This window comes from Myxocyprinus asiaticus, chromosome 12 (assembly GCF_019703515.2).
Source record: "Myxocyprinus asiaticus isolate MX2 ecotype Aquarium Trade chromosome 12, UBuf_Myxa_2, whole genome shotgun sequence".
NCBI lineage: Eukaryota > Metazoa > Chordata > Actinopteri > Cypriniformes > Catostomidae > Myxocyprinus > Myxocyprinus asiaticus.
The window spans coordinates 44,697,810-44,720,982 of record NC_059355.1 but is presented as its reverse complement, the minus strand read 5'-3'; the positions used below and the strand labels follow the sequence as shown (position 1 = coordinate 44,720,982).

Genomic DNA, 23,173 nt, shown 5'->3' with positions numbered 1-23,173 from the left:
ATATATATGTTTATATGAAAAAAAAATCTAAATATGGGTTGTATGAAATGTCCTACGAACTAAAAACAAAATAGAAATAAAAAATGCATGAAAAAACAAAAACAAAAATATATATATATGGGTTATATGAAATGTCCCACGCAAAAGAATCATAAACAAATAATAATAATAATAATGTAAAGTAAATGGAATTTTTTTTTTAATATGGCTTTTATGAAATGTCCTACGCAAAGGAGTCGCAAAAAAGCACATGATGTGTGTGTGTGTGTGTGTGAGAGAGAGAGAGAGAGAGAGAGCGAGAGAGAGAGAGGGAATAAGGCTTATATGAAATGCCTTACTTATAGAATCAACAAACCATTCCTCAATGTGTTCTTATAAAATAAAGCTCTCTCATTCAAATAATGCATGTAGAATCAGACGATTAACTAGTGTGCTTACACAATAAATTACGGTTTGATTATATTATTTAACAATATTAATAATTATGTCGTGGCGTTTAGTATTAAAGTTAAAATTACTGCGCTAATTGATTACGTCAAGACTTTGGTTACGTTTCATGTGGCCGTTAAATGATTGACATGTTTTTCAACCAATGAAACGGCAATGCCGCCTGTGACGAGACTTCCGGTTACAAGCAGACTGCGTCCTCGTCCTTGATCGGCACGTACTGTACTGTGGCACTTGGCGGACCGGAGGTACACATTTGTTTCGAAAATGGTTGCTTACTGGAGACAAGCAGGGCTGAGGTAACAGAATGACAATTAACATTAGCACATGTTAAAATAGTTGCCATTTCTATTTAACTGGTAGCACGTTCTGTTTTCTGTAAAGTTGCAACAATGCTTTGGCCTTGTTCTGTACTGCTATGCTAGTCACTTCTTACCTGCGTTTTAGTAAGGTTTCTGGATGAATTCGGACGTTTGCGCGTATTGTGCAGTAACTAACATTTATGTCTTTCCAGTTACATCAGGTACTCGGCCATCTGCGCAAGGGTCGTGCGGGCAGCACTGAAGCCACAGTTCAAAGTAGAGGCGATTAAAAACGCAGAATCCAACGTAAAGGTCACTAAAATTAAGACTGCATAATGTGAGTTCATCAAGCCTTTTTAAAGATTTTAAGTGGTGTTTATCTGAACTGTACTGTTCAGACACATGTATAGCACTCAGCAATTAGACAGCTTTTTATACTAAGATTTTATAATGTTGAAATTGATCAATTATCTGTTCTGTTTTTGTAGGAGCTGTAGTTGAATCCCTGCGATCCCCATTCCAAATAGATTTTCCTACTACAGATTTCATCATTTGTGGCTGCAATGATATCTGCAATTCTGATGACTTAATTGAATGAAAATAGATATGTTCTTTTGATAATAAATTATGAAGAGCCTCAAACTAAAACAGCCTCCATTTGTTGTGTTCTTGGTCCAGAGAGTTCTCTCTAGACTAGGTAGTGAGGAACATGCACTGGGCAAACTGTTTGTGTAGTTATAAACTCAGACTCTTATGTTGTTTAATCATATTTGCTTTTTTTTTTTTTAATTTATAGCAAGTTATGCCGAAATCTGACTGCCGGCTAGATTCTGACTCCTCGCTACCTGTTTGGCCCCTATCCCTAAAGCCCATCCCTACACCTACCTCTAAAAATCCGTACACCCTCTTCCCAGTCCAATGAAAAGACAACCTCTTGACCACCTTAAATATCAAAATGCCCCCCTTCATTGCACGCATTTTCTTAGAGAATGTAAACACAAAATTTAAAGGCATCAGAAATAGGAATACTCAAATCCAAAGCACATACATCAAAAATATTATGCACTGAAATAATAGTTTTGTTTAGTGATTCATTTTGTTTACTCATTACATTGTCTAAATGATTGACATTGAAGTTAGGAAATTTGCTAATATAAAATATATCATTTATGCCTCCATCAAATGATAATACAAAAATCAGGAAATACACAAAAACATGAAACTCAGCTTTTCCATCAACAAAAAACATATGACAGAAGTGCTTGAACTTACCTTATAAGTGCTTATAATACTATTATGTCACACACAGGGGGAAAGAAAATCTTATTGAATATGACAATTGTTTCACATTTTTTTCAGACTGTTTCTTTAGTTTTGCATCATTACAGAACAAACAGGTGTAGCTATGTTGTTGTTTTTTTTTGTTTTGTTTTTGTTGTTTAAGGAAATTAATACAATTTTAATCATTTATCTCCTGGAGGTAAGAAATATTTCACTGTTTGCATTATAAAAGGTTCCCACTCAGTTTAACACATCCAGCCATATTCAGCAAAGCCTGCACCTCATTCATTGACAGAAGTTTCAGTGACCACCTCAGTCTTAATCTCTACTCTGGTGCTCCTTGCTGTTGGTGACAGACCCTCTTCTTCTACCACTTCACCTTCTCCTTCCAAATCCAGATCAGCTGTGGCATCCTGATATTGCTGGTACTCTGAAACCAGATCATTCATGTTGCTCTCTGCCTCTGTGAACTCCAGCTCATCCATGCCCTCCCCCGTGTACCAATGCAGGAAGGCCTTGCGTCTGAACATCAGCGTGAACTGCTCCCCTATACGCTTAAATATCTCCTGGATTGTGGTGTTGTTTCCAATGAAAGTAGAGGACATTTTGTGGCCACGTGGCGGAATATCGCAAACGGCCACTTTGACGTTTTGCGGGATCCAGTCCACGAAGTAGTTGCTATTCTTCTGCTGAATTACAAGCATTTGCTCTTCAATCTCTTTGGGGGACATGCGACCACGGAAAACGCCCGCTGCGGTCAGGTAGCGCCCTCGACGCGGGTCACATGCGGTCATCATGTTACGGGCGTCAAACATCTGCTGGGTGAGCTCGGGCACTGTAAAGGCACGATATTGCTGGCTGCCACATGCCGTAAGAGGAGCAAAACCTGGCATGAAGAAATGGAGACGCGGGAAGGGCACCATATTGACGGCCAGCTTGCGAAGGTCGGCGTTCAGTTGACCTGGGAAGCGAAGGGAGGTCGTGACCCCGCTCATGGTTAGGGATACCAGGTGGTTGAGATCTCCATAGGTTGGCGTTGTGAGCTTGAGCGTACGGAAGCAGATGTCATACAGCGCTTCGTTATCGATACAATACGTCTCATCTGTATTTTCAATTAGTTGGTGAACTGATAGTGTTGCATTGTATGGCTCCACTACTGTATCTGAGACCTTTGGTGAGGGCATTATGCTAAAACTATTCATGATGCGGTCGGGATACTCCTCTTGAATCTTGTTGATGATGAGAGTACCCATTCCGGAACCGGTGCCACCACCCAGTGAATGGACAAACTGAAAGCCCTGCATGCAGTCGCAGCTCTCAGCTTCATTACGGACACGATCCACAACTTGCTCCACAAGTTCTGCACCTTCTGTATAATGCCCTTTGGCCCAGTTATTGCCAGCTCCAGAATTCCCTGTACATTAACAGGAACAGCATCAGTGCAGGGCCATAACCACAATATACTTTGAGGGGGACAAGTCCCCCCAATAATCAGATATGGCCAGAAAGGTTCAGTATAAGACATCATAACAGTAGTCCAAGCTTTCTGGGGCCACACAACAGCTTTGTGTTGTATGGACTACTTTTATGGTATTTTTATAATTATTTTTTTTCTCTTTGGACCTTGACAGCAGTGATCAATATGAAGTGTTTTTGTATGGAAAAGAGCAGCGTTAGGATTCTTGAAGAAAATATGTTAAGATTCTACTGAGAGGAAAAAACAATGAGGGACAGGGCAGTAAATAATTATATGAATTTTTTCTTTGAGACAGCACAAAAAAGAAAGAAAAGATAACTGAAACAGGTATTGCTAGCAATGCAGATACTGTGTTAACTTTAAAAATACATGTATCTTTTAAAACCAAAAATTATACAATTTTGGGCCTTTATCACATTTCAAGTCTTTATTCAGAAAATTATTGCATTCAGCGCCTTTACTATATTAAAGGACCAAAGAGGACCATTATATTTGTGACCTCAACACCCGTGACCCCCCACCCCCAAAATGGTTTGGTCCCCCCTCCCCCAATGTTCAAGACATGGTTACGGCCTTGCATCAGTGATGACATTATGGCCCATGAGCTTCATTTCACCCAGTACGACATGTTCCTTGACCAACATCATTGTTGGTTCTGCATCACAATTCCTATCAACCAATCAGATTTCAGTGTTTAGGTTCGGTTAGGCTTATGATGTGTTTTCACATCATGTCCGAGTTACCATAATTACAAGATTCCATCTTGTAAAAAGAATAGCTGCCCATGCTTCAAAGCTTATACTGCCCAGTTTTCATCAATTCACTTTTACATGCCCATGCCAGAGTGCTGTAACAAAGTAAAAATATCAATGTTGGCTCACCATGTATAAAATTGTCTGGTCTGAAGAGTTGTCCTGTGTGACTGCCCCTCACACTGTCCATAGTGCCTGGCTCGAGGTCCACTAACAGGGCTCTCGGAACATATTTCCCACCTGAGATGTAAAGAAGCATCTCAATCACTGAAACATTTGTCACAGGAATGAATAACATTGACATATAACTCATTAAATTCGCAATTTACAATAATAACAAAGATTTCATGAATACTTAGTCAAAAATGAAACCCAAAACAAGACTAAATATTATATAGAGTGGCCCCAAAATGTATTTGGACACTTAAGCCAAACTTAAACATTTATAAATGTCATTGCATTAGATACTATAAAGAACTTACAACTAATCTAAACAATAAAACCAAGTGGCATTTATTTTAAAGAGAAATGGCACAAACACTTTTCAAGCAACACATTTCACAAAAAGAAGTTTGTTAAAGTTGAAGTGTGCAACTTTTTCGATGTTAAAATACTTTCGCCTATTCTAGCTTTTTATGCAGAGTTAACTTTAAGTAAGCCACTCATTAGCTGATTTCCATGAAATCTGTAAACACTGTGTCTCTGTGGTGCTATAGAAGTTGCTTGATTTGAGCAACCCATCCAGCCTGACACAACAACACTGGCTTGGGGTTTAGGGTGGAAATCTCTGTTTGATCAACACATACTGGGGGAGTGTTTGAAAAAGCTGTTTGGAAACAATGTTTACTGTATTTTTGCAATTATGTTCGGTGATGAAGAAATGACACATTTCAGATTTAGGGTTTAAAATTTAATATAATATTTATACAGTTCAAAATTAAGACCAAAAGTGGACACATTCTGGTTGTAAAACTTAGAAGTGTCTATAGTTAGTTTGATTAACTATACCTGTGGTTGCTAGGACACATGTGTGAATGTGACTACGTTTACTAAAAATTCCAAATACCATTTGGAGCCATTGTATAGCACTAAAACAAAACTTTAATGTGATTGGATTGTAATGTGCAGGGGACTGTTGTACATCAGATTTACCATGTGCTTCATTGAAGTAAACGTTGACCCTCTCTAACTGAAGGTCCGTGTCACCCTCATATGCTCCCACTTTGTTAATGCCATGTTCATCAGTGATCACCTCCCAGAACTGCAAACAAACAAAATTTTTATTTGATCTCAAAGAACATTAGACATCCTATCTTTCCCCCATTTTGACCAGAGTAAGTAACTGTATTTCTCCTCATTTGTACCTAAAATAAGTTACTGTGCTTTCTCCATTTTGACTGAAGTTACAGTATTTTTCCTAATTTTGACCAAAAAAAGTTACTGAACAGTATTTCCCACCAGCAAATATGAACAAATGCATTGCTGAATAAAAATGTCTAATTAAAAAGAAAAAGAAAAAAGATGTGCAAGCTCTAAATGGAGACAATTACTTTCCAGCACACAACTGCAAATAGACCTTTAACAAACTCAACTGTATTGATGAATCTGTTGGGTAGCTAACATGGAATGTTCTTAGAACTTTGGCTAATGTTCTATACAATTTCTCTCAAAGTTATAAACAGACATTCTAGCAGTAACGTTAATAGAAAGTTCTGAAAACGTAAGCATGAAAACATCATTCATACTGTACATAGTTAGTGGAATGTTCTTTAAAAATTACTTAATTGTAAAAAACAAACAAAAAAACATCTAATGTTTTCAAGGACGTTCCTATAACCAAGAAAAACTGTTCTGAAAGCATGTAAAAACTAGACATTTGGAACGCTCCCAGAACTTTCAAATAATGTTTTTACAACCTAATTGGAACTAAGGGAAATATCTGTAGAACATAAAATTGTTAGCTGGCTTGTACCACTATTTTACATTGCATCTCTGAAATATACAGAGCGCTGCATTCATTTGATGATAAACAAGGCCCACCCTGCCACTCTCCACTGTGCCCTCTTATCTTACAGTAGACCACAGCAGGGGAACACCCTATGACCACACGTATCATCATTTCAAATGCTTTTTTTGTTTTTGTTTTTTGTTTAAAACTAATGTTGATCTAATTGTAGAAGTAAACAAAATTATTTTTGTCCACTGTTAACAAAAAAAAAAGTGCATTTCACTATTTAGCATTATATTGCTGGATGTTGTTCAAAAATACAATACATAAAAAACAAAACATATTTAATATAATACTCAGCAAATTAATATAAAGAAAATGAAATATGTAAGATAAACCTAAGGCTTTTCATCTTTATAGCTAGACCCAGGGACCCCCAATCCAGACTCTCTGCTAAACTAGGGGCCTGCAATGTAAAAAAGCTAGATTTTCTTAATAAAATTAAGAAACTTAAAGATTTCTACCTTCTAATGTTTAACAGATCATTAATGTACCACTTTTAGAAATATTTTTTTGATACATTGAATATTTGTATAGGAATATCCATATGTGGGTCTAATATATCTGTATATGTGTCCACAGACCCCCTGCAGAACCTTTATGGGCCCAGTGTGGTCCCCCCAATTAAACCCTGGGGTTTAATTTAAAAATAAAATAAATAAACTGACATAACCCCACAATAAAGCAAAATGACTGCTGTTTTTCATCCAGATTCGATTACTTACACCCAGATGAGTTTAAGATAACAATACACATAAAAAAACATATTCTGAGCATACTCATTTCTCACCTTTGAGCCGATCTGATTTCCACACTGTCCGATCTGTAGATGAACAATCTCTCGCATGATGGCAAAGTTGGCATGTAGAAAGAGAAGAAGTAACCTTGACCACACACATGAAATGCCCAGTGTGGGTGTAATACCAATGCTGACATCATAAGAGGGAGTAATCCTTATGCCACATTACGTACCAGTCAGAGTAAGTTAGTAGTAGGCTACAGACTATTATTTTCAGTATGCTGAAACAATGGTGTTTTAATGTAAAATATAGCACTCCATGAAAATTGCCAAATTAATTTTATTTATGAAGTCAACAAGGCTTGTTTAGATATTTTAAACATTTTTGCATTGCAGGATACAAAGTCAATATCAGTATGACCGTCTCTCTGGTTTGTATGATAAGGCTCTGACAGGCCCTATCTGTCGCACTTCAGTGACAAAGACCATCTGAAAGACAGACAGAACATGCACTCATTGTCTGTGTGGGTATGTTTCCTGCAACAGAAAAAATAATCTAGAGGTGTTAGAATTTGTTTTTTGTGTTGAAGTTGACATTACCGAAGCCTACATTATAGACTTTAATTTGGAGGCCGAGATCTATGCAGTTTTACATTTTACCAACAGATCCCACTTAGCTTGCTGGACAATACTAACTGTATAGATTACAATTTGTATTTTATTTTATTTGACAAGGATTTGTTATATTTGAAAATCAATTAAATCATCTCTCCACTTATGCTTGCACTTTTTAGTTACATCATTTACATCATTCATTCATCCTTATCGTAAGTAAAATCCTTTTCTTATATTCATTTCCTTCTTTTAGCCTTTGAGCCTCTGAACTCTGACTGAATTACATGGCAGAAGACATTTTTTTAATTAAGAAGAGAGCAGTCAATTGGCCAGACAGCGTCCTGTCCCCACCTTCCACCTGAAATGTTCAATTACTCAGTACAAATAGTTTAAGGATTAATTTGCTTTATTTAATTTATTTTACAATTTAGTTGAATATTTAGGCTTGCAAAAAAAAAAAAAAAAGTGAAACACATTTAAAATATAATAACTAAATTATAAAAATTGGTTCAAATTCATCATTTTGACAGAGGGGGCACTGCGCCCTGGTGCCCCACCATGGTGCCGACCCTGGGGTGGAACTATCATAGATAACGTCAATGCAATGAGGCTTGTTATAGAACAGATTAAGAACAGAAGGCAAGCTGTTGTGCGAGTTATTCAACCTTCCAAGAAACAGGAGAGGTGTAATATATTTAGCAAAGTGCTGTTTTTTTACAAACTGTGTCAGATATGCAGTTACAATGAGGTCTTTCATAATATCAGGTCCTTTTATTGAGAGGAATCAAACAGAGAAAGAGCAAGAAGGAGAGAAAGATAAAGGGCAAGGGTGTCACTTTATTAAAGTTTTATTAAATCTCTCTGTCATTCAATAGTCCTTATCCCTTGTGATCTCTTTCAAGCCTTTTGATTGCCAGTATGACACCACCTTAAAATAAGACTTGAGGAGTTATATACAGAATGTAGCAACTTCTTGTCGATTGCACAAAAAATCTTCAAATATACTGGAGCTGTCAAGTCTGTAGTGGAACTGGATTTTTCATGTAAAATAACACCACCGAACAAAGGATATTTTTATTATAACATTTATGTTTTATGCACCCTGAAAGTCCAAAAGTTTTAGTCCATAATATATCATATTTCTATGTCTTGTATAATATAATACTAATTCTTTTTCACACACTGTTGCACTTGTGTATATGGTTGAGTGACAATAAAGGGATTTTATTTTTGATTTGACTTTTAATAAATTAAATAAGAAAACTAATACTTGAATTATATATACAGTGGCATGCAATAGTTTGGGCACCCCTGACCAAAATTTCTGTTGCTCTGAATAGTTAAGTGACTAGAAGATGAATTGATCTCCAAAAGGCATAAAGTTAAAGATGAAACATTCTTTTCAACATTTTAAGCAAGATAAGTGCATTATTTTTGTTTTGCACAATTTTAGAGTGAAAAAAAGGAAAGGAGCACCATGCAAAAGTTTGGGTACCCCAAGAGATTTGAGCTCTCAAATAACTTTTACCAAGGTCTCAGACCTTAATTAGCTTGTTAGGGCTAAGGCTTGTTCACAATCATCATTTGGAAAGGCCAGGTGATGCAAATTTCAAAGCTTTACAACCTTGTCCCAACAATCAGCAGCCATGGGCTCCTCTAAGCAGCTGCCTAGTACTCTGAAAATTAAAATAATTGATGCCCACAAAGCAGGAGAAGGCTATAAGAAGATAGCAAAGCGTTTTCAGGTAGCCATTTCCTCAGTTCGTAATGTAATTTTGAAATGGTAGTTAACAGGAATGGAGGAGGTCAAGTTGAGGTCTGGAAGACCAAGAAAACTTTCAGAGAGAACTGCTTGTAGGATTGATAGAAAGGCAAATCAAAACCCCTGTTTGACTGCAATAGACCTTTAGCAGACTCAGGAGTAGTGGTGCACTGTTCTACTGTGCAGTGACACCTGCACAAATATGACCTTCATGGAAGAGTCATGAGAAGAAAACCTTTCCTGCATCCTCACCACAAAATTCAGTGTCAGAAGTTTGCAAATGAACATCTAAACAAGCCTGATGCATTTTGGAAACAAGTCCTGTGGACTGATGAAGTTAAAATCTAACTTTTTGGCCGCAATGAGCAAAGGTATGCTTGGAGAAAAAAGGGTGCAGAATTTCATGAAAAGAACACCTCTCCAACTGTTAAGCACATGGGTGGATCGATCATGCTTTGGACTTGTGTTGCAGCTAGTGGCATGGGGAACATTTCACTGGAAGAAGGAAGAATGTATTAAATTAAATACCAGCAAATTCTGGAAGCAAACATCACAACATCTGTAAAAAAAAAAAAAAAGCTGAAGATGAAAAGAGGATGGCTTCTACTACAGTATAACGATCTTAAACACACCTCAAAATCCACAATGGACGACCTCAAGAGGCGAAAGCTGAAGGTTTTGCCATGGCCCTCACAGTCCCCCGACCTAAACATAGAAAATCTGTGGATAGACCTCAAAAGAGCAGTGCATGCAAGACGGACCAAGAATCACAGAACTAGAAGCCTTTTGCAAGGAAGAATGGACAAAAATCCCCCAAACAAGAATTGAAAGACTCTTAACTGGCCACGAAAAGCGTTTACAAGCTGTGATACTTGCCAAAGGGGGTGTTAATAAATTATGACCATGCAGGGTGCCCAAACTTTTGCTTCGGGCCCTTTTCCTTTTTTTTTTTTTTTTTTTTTTGAAACTGTAAAAGATGGAAATAAAAAAGTAAAATTGCTTAAAATATTAAAGAAATGTGTCATCTTTAACTTTATGCCTTTTGGAAATCTGGACATCTTTTGCTCGCTTAGCTATTCACAGCAACAGAAATTTTGATCAGGGGGGCCCAAACTTTTGCATGCCACTGTGTGTGTATATATATATATATACACACAACGATCAGCCACAACATTAAAATCAACTGCCTAATATTGTGTAGGTCCCCCTCGTGCCACCAAAATAGCGCCAACCTGCATCTCAGATTAGCATTTTGAAATGCTATTCTTCTCACCACAATTGTACAGAGCGGTTATCTGAGTTACCGTAGACTTTGTCAGTTCGAACCAGTCTGGCCATTCTCTGTTCACCTCTCTCATCAACAAGGTATTTCCATCTGCAGAACTGCCGCTCACTGGATGTTTTTTATTTTTGGCACAATTCTGAGTAAATTCTAGAGACTGTTGTGCGTGAAAATCCCAGGAGATCAGCAGTTACAGAAATACTCAAACCAGCCCATCTGGCACCAACAATCATGCCATGGTCCAAATCACTGAGCTCACATTTTTTCCCATTCTGATGGTTGATGTGAACATTAACTGAAGCTCCTGACCCGTATCTGCAAGATTTTATGAACTGCACTGCTGCCACACAATTGGCTGATTAGATAATCACATGGATGGTTGTTGGTGCCAGACGTGCTGGTTTGAGTATTTCTGTAACTACTGATCTCCTGGGATTTTCACACACAACAGTCTCTAGAATTTACTCAGAATGGTGCCAAAAACAAAAAACATCCAGTGAGGGGTAGTTTTGAGGACAGAAATGCCTTGTTGATGAGAGAGGACAACAGAGAATGGCCAGACTGTTTTGAACTGACAAAGTCTACGGTAACTCAGATAACCGAGTTGATGCTGTTTTGGCGGCACGAGGGGGGACCTACACAATATTAGGCAGGTGGTTTTAATGTTGTGGCTGATCGGTGTATGTATGTATATGTGTATATATATATATATATATATATATATATATATATATACACACTGGCAGCCAAATGTTTGGAATAATGTACGTATTTTGCTCTTATGGACAGAAATTTTTACTTGTATTCACCAAAGTGGCATTCAACTGATCACAATGTAGTCAGTAAACTACTTTAAAGAGTTCTCATCAAAAAATCCTCCACGTGCAGCAATGACAGCTTTGCAGATCCTTGGCATTCTAGCTGTCAGTTTGTCCAGATACTCAGGTGACATTTCACCCCCCCCTTCCTGTAGCTCTTGCTATAGATGTGGCTGTCTTGTCGGGCACTTCTCACACACCTTACAGTCTAGCTGATCCCACAAAAGCTCAAAGGGGTTAAGATCCATAACACTCTTTTCCAATTATCTGTTGTCCAATGTCTGTGTTTCTTTGCCCACTCTAACCTTTTCTTTTTGATTTTCTGTTTCAAAAGTGTTTTTTTCTTTGCAGTTCTTCCCATAAGGCCTTCACCCCTGAGTCTTCTCTTTACTGTTGTACATGAAACTGGTGTTGAGCGGGTAGAATTCAATGAAGCTGTCAGCTGAGGACATGTGAGGCGTCTATTTCTCAAACTAGAGACTGATGTACTTATCCTCTTGTTTAGTTGTACATCTGGCCTTCCACATCTCTTTCTGTCCTTGTTAGAGCCAGTTGTCCTTTGTCTTTGAAGACTGTAGTGAACACCTTTGTTTGAAATTTTTTTTTTCTTTTTTTTTTGGCAATTTCAAGCATTGTATAGCCTTCATTCCTCAAAACAATTATTGACTGACACAGTTTCTAGAGAAATCTGTTTCTTTTTTGCCATTTTTTACCTAGTATTGACCTTAAGACATGCCAGTCTTTTGCATACTGTGGCAACTCAAAAACAAACACAAAAACAATTTAATGAACCAAATAGCTTTCAGCTGTGTTTGATATAATGGCAAGTGATTTTCTAGTACCAAATTAGCAATTTAGCATGATTACTCAAGGATAAGGTGTTGGAGTGATGGCTGCTGGAAATGGGGCCTGTCTAGATTTGATCAAAAATGACTTTTTTCAAATAGTGATGGTGCTGTTTTTCACATCACTAATGTCCTGACTATACTTTGTGATCAGTTGAATGCCACTTTAGTGAATTAAAGTACCAATTTCCTTCCGAAACAGCAAAATCTGTCCATTATTCCAAACTTTTGGCTGCCAGTGTGTGTGTGTGTGTGTGTGTGTATATACACACACACACAGTATATATAATTGTATGTCGTAGGGCATTACAATGTTAAAGTAAAGATGTTTAAGCAGTCCTGTTGTATTTTTTATTTGGCCATGTAAGAATGCTCTTTGACCTGGCAGAGTTGCTGACAGGCATTGTACAGACCATAAATAAATAAAAAGTAGTGAACAGCAGTCTTCAACTACTTCAGTAGAAATTAATGAAACAAATAAGCCAATACACATGTACAAATAAATTAAACAAATTACTTAATAATAACCCAGCTGAACAACACAATTCAAAATAATACTTAATTAATATGTTATTTTCTTTATAATTATTGGCATTTAAACAGAATTCAAATCCAAAGAATGCATTTGCAACAAATGTATCACTTGATGTGTTTGGTTATGGTTACATTATTTTTTATTTAGAAAATGTAAGAAATAAAAAAATTAATAAAAAAAATACATTAAAATCCAGAAATTTTCATTTCAATTCCATTTTCAGTTTCAAAGTACTTGCCATGAATATCTGAATATTAATTAATATTTTACAGTTAATATTAAAATCCATCACACCATTTAGCCTTATCTCGCTGAATGTTGTTCAAAACTACAGTAAGCTAATTTAATATAAAGAAAAAATAAATATTTGACATCAATCAGGGGATTTCAATCTTTACAGACCCAGGGATCCCCCATCCAGACTCAGCTAACCCAGAGGCCCGCAATGATTTTCTCTGTAAAACTATATACTGTATATATTAACAACATTTTTTTTAACCTTCAAACTTTAAAAGATTATCAATGTACCATATCTAGATTTTTTTTTAAATATAGGCAACTGAATATTTGTATATAAATATGAATATTAAATATTTAATATTTCTCAAGCATCAGCACATAATATAACTTACTAAATAAATAATAATAATAATTTAATTATAATAAAAAAGTATAATATACAATATATAATATAATAAAATAGAACAGAATATATATATATATATATATATATATATATATATATATATAATATCTACACGCATAGATTTTTGAATATAATAGGAGTGTCGAAGCGAATAAATTGGTTACAAACCCTTAACTTGTGATTGCAATTTTCCACGCCACGTCACTGAGTGACGTCCCTCGTGAAAATTTAGCGCTTCGTACAAAAGTTAAAACAGACAGCGAACTGTTCCCAGATCAGCTCGAAAGACCAAAGCTGCAGCGCTCCAGCGGACGAGGAGGGACCTGGAGCGGGGTCATGCAAATTTCAGCACAAATACTAGATCAACAAGAACAAACATTGACAATGGTTCAAAGATCACTAGTGTCCACTCGTGTCGTGTATTATAGTGAATATCAGAACATGAGGGAAAATGAGGCAAACTGACACCTTTCGGAAAGCTTGAGCGATACGGCTGTAAGGGATAGCGTGCCTTCTCTCCACCTGACCTGGATAACCGTCATCATCATCTTCATCATGGAGTTCTTATCTCGTAAGACTTTTACATTCATATGTTGAAAAGTTTCCACTGTTTGGCAATGGGGATATGTCATAGCTTCAGGTTGTCACAGTCTGCGATCTCATACACCGGCGGACGGACCGGTGCGAACCCCGTGATCGATGGCGAGCCCGGTTATTTTGACAGTTCGGACGCGCAGAGGCGCGTGGAGGAGCGCGCGCGGATCAAAGCGGAGAACAAGCGGAGCCGCAACATTGACAAGAGTCTCAAAGCGGAGAAGAGAGAGTACAAGCAAACGCACAGGCTACTCTTATTAGGTAAGAGACGAGTTTCTTCTTTCTTCTGCTGTCAAGGTAAAATGAGAGCTGATGCATCCAACGGAGAGTTTGACTCTGACCGGCCCCCTTAGAAAAAAGTTACCATGGTGTGCATTATACTGTAAGGATTATTCATAAAAATAAAATAAATAAATAAATAAATAAAAACAGGCTGAATAGCAGTATAGGATCTTTAAACAGTGTCAAAAGCTTTCAGACTGTTTCTGTCACTTTGTTTCATTCATATTTTGACAGCCAAAGCCACTGTTTAATTGTAGTTACTTTGGCATTTAGTTGAAACTATGTAGCATTCTGATTACATTCTAATAACTTCTAATAAAGTCATACTAGTTAAATTTGTCTCATATTTAAGGTTATGGCAGGTGTCAAAAGTTTAAAGCAATTAGATGTTTTCATAAATTAGATTTCTATTAGAATAAGATAGCGAAGATGTTATTTAGGGTTTTTTCACTGGCCATTTCAATAATGATATCTAGCAGGGTGACCAGTATAATGCTAATATACTGTATAGCCTACATAGTAATACGATTTCATTCAATGACTGCAGAAAAGGTTAAAAGAATAGTTCATCCAAAAATGAAAATTCTCGCATCATTTACTCATGTCATCCCAGGTGTCTATGATTTTTAAAAGAATATATCAGCTCTGTTGGTCCATACAATGCAAGCGACTGGCGACCAAAACTTTGAAGCTCCAAAAAGCACATAAAGGCAGCATGAACGTAATCTATAAGACTCGAGTGGTTTAATCCATGTCTTCTGAAGCGATCCAATTGGTTTTGGGTGAGAACAGACCAAAATATAACTCCTTTTTCACTATAAATCTTGACATCAGCAGTCTCCTTGGTGATCGTGATTTCAAGCTTGATTACACTTCATAGCGCCATCTAGCACTCTGTGAATGTTTCAAGCACTAGGAAGTGTAATCAAGCTTGAAATCATGATCGTGCATAGAGACTGCAATGGCAAAATGTACAGTGAAAATGGGGTTACATTTTGGTCTTTTCTTACCCCAAACCGATGAGATCACTTCTGAAGACCACTGGAGTCATATATATTACTTTTATGCTGCCTTTATTCGCTTTTTGGAGTTTAAAAGTTTTGCTCACCATTCACTTGCATTGTATGGACCTACAGAGCTGAGATATTCTTCTTAAAATCTTCATTTGAGTTCTGTAGAAGAAAGAAGGTCATACACATCTGGGATGGCATGAGGGTGAGTTAATGATGTGAGAATTTGATTTTTGCAATGAACTATTCCTTTAACCTAAAGCAAATGTTTTAGAGTAAAAAGCTTTGTTGCTCTCAAAAAGACCATTTACACAAGTTTTGAGCATTACAGTATATTGACTGATCTTCTTTAATTTAGATTAAATCAAGTCTGAGATTATGTGTCATGAGTAACAGTGAAAACATCTGGTCAAGATCTAATCTGTGTTTCTACAAAACTGGCTCTACATTTTTTATGAATAGCATAGTGTAAAAATAGTAAGTAGCCAGAGGATAACATTTTCTCTTGGTCAGACAATATTTGCTCAGACAAATTCTGTAAATGTAGACATTTTCTAAACTGCTGATTCTGGTCTCAAATTGTTTGAAAATGGAAGTGAAACTGAAGTTCTCAGACAAATTTTGCTGTCTGAAAAAGCAGTCCCATTTTCGGGCATATATGTTTAATAATTATTTTGTCCTTCCGCCAGCTTTTGCACTAGTCGGATGGCTTAACTTCCTCTTTGGAGAGGAACGTCCTAATTGGTCCATATGCCTTAGAGATTCAACACTGTGTAATACAAGATGAGATGTAACTCTTTTAGACTGGAATACTTCATGATTATCTATTTAAAGGTGTTTTGAATCCCAAGAAATTCCAAGAATAAATTCTTTATTCAGAGCTGAGAAACTCACTTTTTTGTATGAACTTCTTGGATTTTCCCTTGGCATTTCTAGGAGGTCTTGCAGCTTTGAGAGCAGCCATGCTTTGATAAAGTAGCATTACGTAAGTCCTCATATGCTTCTATATGAGCATATGAGAGCTGTTCATCTCGTCATAAGAGCTGTTCTTCTTTTAATTAACAAGTTACACAAGGAAATGAGGGCAGCCCGTCAACACAAACGAAGAAACAGTTTAAGCTCTGTGACCAAAATACTCTAGTCATGCGGGTGCTCGGATCAAAAACAGATGTCACACACACACACACACGGAAGTACAAAGCTGGTTGTGGCAACCTTAGACTGTAGGAAAACGATCCCTGGCTGATGTGTGTTTGTTTTATGGGGCTTGGTTGGTTGTGTCTGCATGCGTGATATCTGTATGTGTGCTTGTCTTTCTGTTGACTTTTTGGGTTTCATAAGCATTTATAATTGTAATACAGAATCAGCCACAATGCTTGGCTTGACTTTAAAGGGATAGTTTACCCAAAAATTGCAATTCTGTCACCCTCAGCCTCGTGTTATTGCAAACCTGTATAACTTTCATTGCATCCTTTTTCCATACAGTGAAAGTAACGGGTGACTGAGGCTGTCATTCTGTCTTACACCTCCTTTTGTGTTCCACGGAGAAAAGAATGTCATATGGATTTGGAACAACATGAGTTTATTTGTGGGTGAACGGTCCCTTTAAATGGAATGTTCCAGGTTCAGTACAAGTTAAGCTCAATCAGCAGCATTTGTGGCATACAGTAATATTGATTACCACAAAAATACATTTTGACTCATTCCTCCGAGGAATACCAAGGTTACAGTAAGGCACTTACAATGGAAGTGAATGGGGCCAATTTTTGGAGGGTTTAAAGGCAGAAATGTGAAGATTATCATTTTATAAAAGCACTTACATTCATTCTTCTGTTAAAAATCATGTATTATTTGAGCTGTAAAGTTGTTTAAATTGTCATTTTTACAGTCATTTAGGGTTTGTTGACATTAAATCGTCATGGCAACGAAGTTGTAAAATTAGCTATAACTTCACACAGAAAATATTTGTAAGTGATTTTATCACACTAAAATAATGTTTACACACATATCCTTTATGTCTTGTGTTTATACTGTTCGTTTGAAACAATTAGTATTTTAATGTTCAAAAATTGGCCCCCATTCACTTCCATTGTAAGTGCCTCTCTGTAACCTCCATTTTTGCTTTTTTTAAAGAAAAGGAGGAACGAGTCGAAATCAATTTTTGTGATAATCAACATTATGCCACGAATGCTTTCGATTGAGTTTAACTTGTATTGAACCTGGAACATTCTTTTAAGTAATTGCATCGTGTTATTCCTCTTTAACAGAATCACATCCTCTGATAAGGGATGTAATATTGCATGAAATCAGATTAATGGAGTCATAAGGAGTCTGTTGTTTATCCGGAAAATTCTTGCCTCTGTCTGAATGCAGGGCATGACTGAAGGCATCCAACACATACCACATCCAGTTTTTATTAGAATCTGTTAAGATTGGCCTGTTAACTGAGTTAGGCCAGCTGGTCTGTGTTGTCAGCCAAAATTCAAGCTAAAAAAAAAGACTAATTTGCTAACTTTAATGCCACATTGATTGTGACATTAAATGTTCGGGTGTGACTATATCACTAATGTTAAAATCTTGAGAAACACATCCAGTTCTTAATATAACAATATACAAAGATTGATTCCTGGAATTACTCCTGTAATTACTCTCTCCACGAACAGGACTGTCTTAAGTTATTTGACATTATTGGAGGTCCTGAAGGATTCTAGGGATTGAAGCTTTACAAATAGACTGAAATCCTTTAATTCTATACAGTCAATTAGTGGTGCTTGCTAAGGCAAGTATCACTTATTACTCATAGTTAATTGTGGGATTTGAACTATTTAGCTTGGGCGCATAACACATTCTCCGCTGTTTGTGCTACGGATATCAACGATAGCTCAATTTATACGGCTTTGTTGAGAAGAGGTGTGCTTTTACTTTTCTAAACAATCAGACTTACAGACTATAAGACGGACAAAAAAAACAAAAAACAAAAACAAAAAATCCTTTAGACACCTTAGCAACCAGCACCTAGCAAACACACACCACTTAATTCATAAAAATGTAAATATTACATAACATCAGGGTTTACAAGTGCTTGTTTTTTTTCTGTCTCATTTCATTTTGTGATTAATCATCATTCATATTAATCATACAAATATTATACTACAAAAAAGATGTAATCATCTCTTAACCCAAACATGAAATTTCTGTCATCATTTACTCACCCTCAAGTCATTCCAAACCCATATGACTTTCTTCTGTGGAACACAAAAGGAGATGTTGAGCTGATTATTTAGAGTTTGAAGAGTTTGCTTTATTGTGCAGCCGAGGCTGAAAATTGGTTTACAAATTTTACACACTCACCAAAGCAATGCATGCCACATGCAAAGCATACAGCATAAATATATTTAAAAATAAAAGGCATAATATGTGCATTTAAAAAAAGAAAATTGAATTAAGTCAGTACTGTGCTCTTCTGGCATTCTACCTCTTGATTTGTTTTATTAAGAAGACCAATTGCACATGGAAAAAAAGTTTTTTTTATAACTTTGTGGTTTTTGGTATCCTATAATGTCATCCTGATGGAAGAAGCTGAAAGTCATGATTAAAAGGATGTGTTATTTCCTTTGTGAGTGACAAAGCCTTTCTGTGTACTATTGTATGTCATCCAGTGATTTTTGTTTGGCACCCACAATTTTTTAACAATCCTACCCAGTATTTGTTTATAACCAGACTGTTATGTTAAACACTAGAATAATTTTGAATAAACTAGTATAAAATCTTTGCAGGACACTTTGGCTGATAGCGAAATCTCTCAACTTCCGCATTAAAAATAATCTCTGCTTTGCTTTCTTAAAAATGAGATCCACATTATCCGAGAAAGTTAGTTTGTTGTCAATCAAGGTCCCCCAGTACTTAAAACAATCAACAACATCCACTGTCTACTAATGTAATTTTCCATGAGGTTCTGGATGAATTTTGAACTTTTTTCCCATACAGTGAATGGTGATTGAGACTGTAGATGTATGTGTATACTCTATACCTATAAATATATATATATATATATATATATATATATATATATATATATATATATATATATATATATATGTATGTATGTATGTATATAAATATATATAAACACCCCCTTTAATGTTATTTCGGTTTACAAAATGTTTCTAAATTGGCTTTCGTACAGAGTTTTGGATGATAATGCTTTTAATTTGTACTAAAATACATCTGCTGTTTTTTTAACACTTAAATTGGAGAAATGCTGCCACTTTCTGGTAGTAGATCATACTACAGAGTACTCTGTTCCTCATGGCCATCCTCATCCTTGCTTGTGTTGTGATGGATATTAGTGTGACCACAAGTTTTACATTTAGGCGTGTTTACTCTGGTCCAGTCTCAAATAGGGATTTCAGTTGCATCAATAAAGGTTCAAATGTCTCTACAAATATAATAAAGTGTTTTGTGTGGAGGGTGAAGTTTGTCGTGGATTTTTGTTGATTAGCTCCAGCTTGAGTTTCTGTCATTCACTTTTATAATAACCTTAGTTTTAAACCGAACTTCACCTTAGTTCCAAGAAGGACAGTTTAGTTTCTGTCCCCTAACATCATACAAAGATTAAGGGATCATAAATAGACCACAGTGTGTCAAAAATAGCTCCATGAAACGTCATTTTCCAATTTGGTCACTGTCATAAGTTTATCTCTCCTGTGTTGACATCACTGTGACTAGTATGATCTCTTATACTGTTCTGGATTTGTTTGTTTAGTCTCTGGGTTTGAGCATGTCACTATTTTTAGCCTTTTGTTTGGAGCTACTGTATATATATATATATATATATATATATATATATATATATATATATATATATATATATATATATATATATACACACACTACCGGTCAAAAGGTTTGAAACACTTGACTGAAATGTTTCTCATGATCTTAAAAATCTTTTGATCTGAAGGCTTAAATGTTTGAAATTAGTTTTGTAGACAAAAATATAATTGTGCCACCATATTAATTTATTTCATTATAAAACTAAAATTTAATAATAAAAAAAAGTTTTTGAAATTGATGACTTGGACCAAATAATAAAGAAAAGCAGCCAATAAGTGCCCAACATAGATGGGAACTCCTTCAATACTGCTTAAAAAGCATCCCAGGGTGATACCTCAAGAAGTTGGTTGAGAAAATGTCAAGAGTACATGTTTGCAAATTCTAGGCAAAGGGTGACAACTTTGAAGATGCTAAAATACAACACAGTTTTGATTTATTTTGGATTTTGTTTAGTCACAACATAATTCCCATAGTTCCATTTATGTTATTCCATAGTTTTGATAACTTTACTATTATTCTAAAATGTGAAGGAAAAAAAAAATTATAATAAAGAACGAGTAAGTGTTTCAAAAATTTTGACCGGTAGTGTGTATATATATATATATGACTAATGATAACACAACAAGACAAAAGTAATTATATTTGAAAAATAATTTTTGTGAATGAAATAATATCAGCGCTGGACTTGGCCTTTTTAACATGTATTTGACTTATTTTAGCTGATGGAAGATAATAAAAAGCTCCTAATGGTCACAGCTCTGCTCTTGAATGTAATTCACATCTAGCAAGGCATGAGTATAGTATAAATGATTTTTTATTTATTTTTTTTTTTACAATTACAGTTTAAAGGCAGAGACATGACTGATAAAAATAGCCTTTAAAAATGGTAAAGATGATGCACATAACATTTGTACATCTACACTGAACGGGTTAATACAGAAGTATACACACAAACTATTTTTAATGAAAGTAATTGTTGGAAAAAGCTTATAAGAGGTAATATAAGATTTAGTAATACTTTCATTTACATCCACTGTAGCATTTTTAAACGTTGGTATCATGTGCAGTCTAGTGTATTTTTTTTTATGTTTGTCCTTTGAAATCAAAGATGACCTTTTCATTGGTTAATATTTTGTATTACGTTTACATTGATGGTTTGCAAGTAACACATCACAATGCAGTAACAGCTGAAATTCTGCAAAAGTTTTAATTTTTGCAGAGTATGTGTCTGTAAAAAATGTAATGTATAAATGAAAGATCAAGTTTTTATGGACTGCTGCAATATGGGTCTGTATGTCTTTGGAGATTCTCAGTAATCCAGGTCTTTGTAAAATATTGTATTCTAATCTTTTTTTCTTTTTTTATGCCAAGGACCACAAAATTTGATGATGAAAAATAATAAACATGATATTAAAAGGACTTCTTGTTTGCAAAATTAAATCATTGGCTTTAATATTGTCATTGTACTAAAGCCCAAATAAATTATTTAAATATTATCTGGAAAATATTTACTTCTTATTAAGCTGGCAGTGTATCTTTCTTATGCTGGAGTGACTACTTATGATGTTAGATGTATAAACCTGAAGAGAAACATTTTCAATTCAATACAAATAAAAAAAATTAAAAAAAAAAAAATCGAAAAATATTTTATTTTCAATATTGATATTTATTGTGAAAAGCCCTACATAAATAAATTTTTAAAAGTATACAATAAAACAATAAATATTGTTTCAAATCAGCTTTACAGAGAATAGTGAATTGCGATACTTATTTCTTACAAATACTGTAAGAATTGTTTTCATAATATATGAAATTATGTGCCAATTTATTTTTATTTCTGTTTTTAGTTTTTGCAATGGCTGTCAATACAATAAAAGGATTTTAATTAATCTAATGATTTCAGAATGAAACAGTAATAATGTCAAATAATGTCAACATCTTTACACTTTTTTATATTACAGAAAAAAGGCCTATATCTTGATATTTATAGTCATAACAATAAGATAATCATCATAAAATACTTTTAGAAGGACCTGCCAGTTTACAAAATACTGTAGATGTCCCAAATATTGATGGAGTTAAAATATGCTTGGTTGTAATTATTAAAAGCACCTTTAACATTCAACATGAGGCTGGAACTGTATACACTTTCAGAGGGTGAATCATCGTGATGTGGCTTTTTTTAGGGAATCTTTTACTTCTGGTTGCTATAGTGGTGCCTTATCGGAATAAATCATAGCATAAATCAGTGGCCGTAAAGTGTCACATTGTCGTAAACAACTTTAAACAGTTGTGCTTTTCTTTGTTCCTATGAGAAATTACATTCTTAAATGTACACTGCAACAATTAATCCTTATGTGCTCTCTCACTAATGTGCAAGTTACTGGAGTAATTGTTACATTAAGTTGATAAGGAGTAGTTTTAATTAAATTCCACTGAAACTCCTAAGTAGGTCCTAGGTAGTCAATATGTGCAACTGAACAACCAACGATGAACACTTCAATTTAAAATGAATTACATTGCCTTCTAAATTTGTGTTTAACTGCTGCTGCAATGTAACATTTTGATAAAATTATTGAATCTACATTGTTTACATCTTTGGATCATTTTTGGCTATATTAATAGATAGGTTTATCATTCTCTTGCATGAGAAACATGTTATTTTAACCAGAACTATCCACATAAGCTAGACTGAAAAAAATTACTAGTACGTTTTACTTCATTTTAATTTCACAAGTTTTTGCACACAGTTTTTCCAAGTAAATCTTAATGGTATCAAGTTAAGTAAAATCTACTTAACTTCAAGATATAATATTGATTAAAGTGAGTGAGTACATTTAAGTATCCATGGTAATTAATTAAACAGAGTAAAATTTTAATGAACATGTTAGAACATGTCCCATTTTGAACTTTCTTTAGAAAACACGTTTATACCACGTCAT

The 23,173-nt window shown here is 35.2% G+C and overlaps 3 protein-coding genes across 4 annotated transcripts in view; 2 read left to right on the top strand and 1 right to left on the bottom strand.

Moving 5' to 3' along the window:
- The first annotated feature begins 583 nt into the window (after positions 1-583).
- On the top strand, positions 584-1,397 carry LOC127448920 (ATP synthase subunit epsilon, mitochondrial-like). The gene is made up of 3 exons (XM_051711869.1): positions 584-746; positions 962-1,086; positions 1,238-1,397. The coding sequence occupies exons 1-2, from the start codon at positions 715-717 to the stop codon at positions 1,083-1,085; spliced, it is 156 nt and encodes a 51-aa protein (XP_051567829.1). The 5' UTR covers positions 584-714; the 3' UTR covers position 1,086; positions 1,238-1,397.
- A 760-nt stretch (positions 1,398-2,157) lies between these two features.
- On the bottom strand, positions 2,158-7,298 carry LOC127448900 (tubulin beta chain-like). The gene is made up of 4 exons (XM_051711835.1): positions 7,058-7,298; positions 5,412-5,520; positions 4,389-4,499; positions 2,158-3,444 (listed from the first exon to the last, which is right to left on the bottom strand). The coding sequence occupies exons 1-4, from the start codon at positions 7,112-7,114 to the stop codon at positions 2,312-2,314; spliced, it is 1,410 nt and encodes a 469-aa protein (XP_051567795.1). The 5' UTR covers positions 7,115-7,298; the 3' UTR covers positions 2,158-2,311.
- A 6,622-nt stretch (positions 7,299-13,920) lies between these two features.
- The window catches only part of LOC127448902 (guanine nucleotide-binding protein G(s) subunit alpha), a 50,273-nt gene continuing 41,020 nt past the window's right edge, over positions 13,921-23,173 (top strand). Inside the window, exon 1 of one of the 2 annotated variants that reach the window (XM_051711838.1) lies at positions 13,921-14,364. In XM_051711838.1, the coding sequence (XP_051567798.1) occupies positions 14,100-14,364 (265 nt within the window). In that variant the 5' untranslated portion in view covers positions 13,921-14,099. The remainder of the gene's footprint in view (positions 14,365-23,173) is intronic. The other variant, XM_051711839.1, reaches the window with a different exon arrangement.

Excerpts from the sequence above, each read along its gene's own strand:
- LOC127448920 (XM_051711869.1), top strand. The coding sequence starts at position 715 with ATGGTTGCTTACTGGAGACAAGCAGGGCTGAG. Across the intron at positions 747-961 it reads TGGAGACAAGCAGGGCTGAG|TTACATCAGGTACTCGGCCA; the intron begins GTAACAGAATGA and ends ATGTCTTTCCAG.
- LOC127448900 (XM_051711835.1), bottom strand. The coding sequence starts at position 7,114 with ATGCGAGAGATTGTTCATCTACAGATCGGACAGTGTGGAAATCAGATC. Across the intron at positions 5,521-7,057 it reads GAAATCAGATCGGCTCAAAG|TTCTGGGAGGTGATCACTGA; the intron begins GTGAGAAATGAG and ends GTTTGTTTGCAG. Across the intron at positions 3,445-4,388 it reads ACCAGACAATTTTATACATG|GGAATTCTGGAGCTGGCAAT; the intron begins GTGAGCCAACAT and ends GTTAATGTACAG.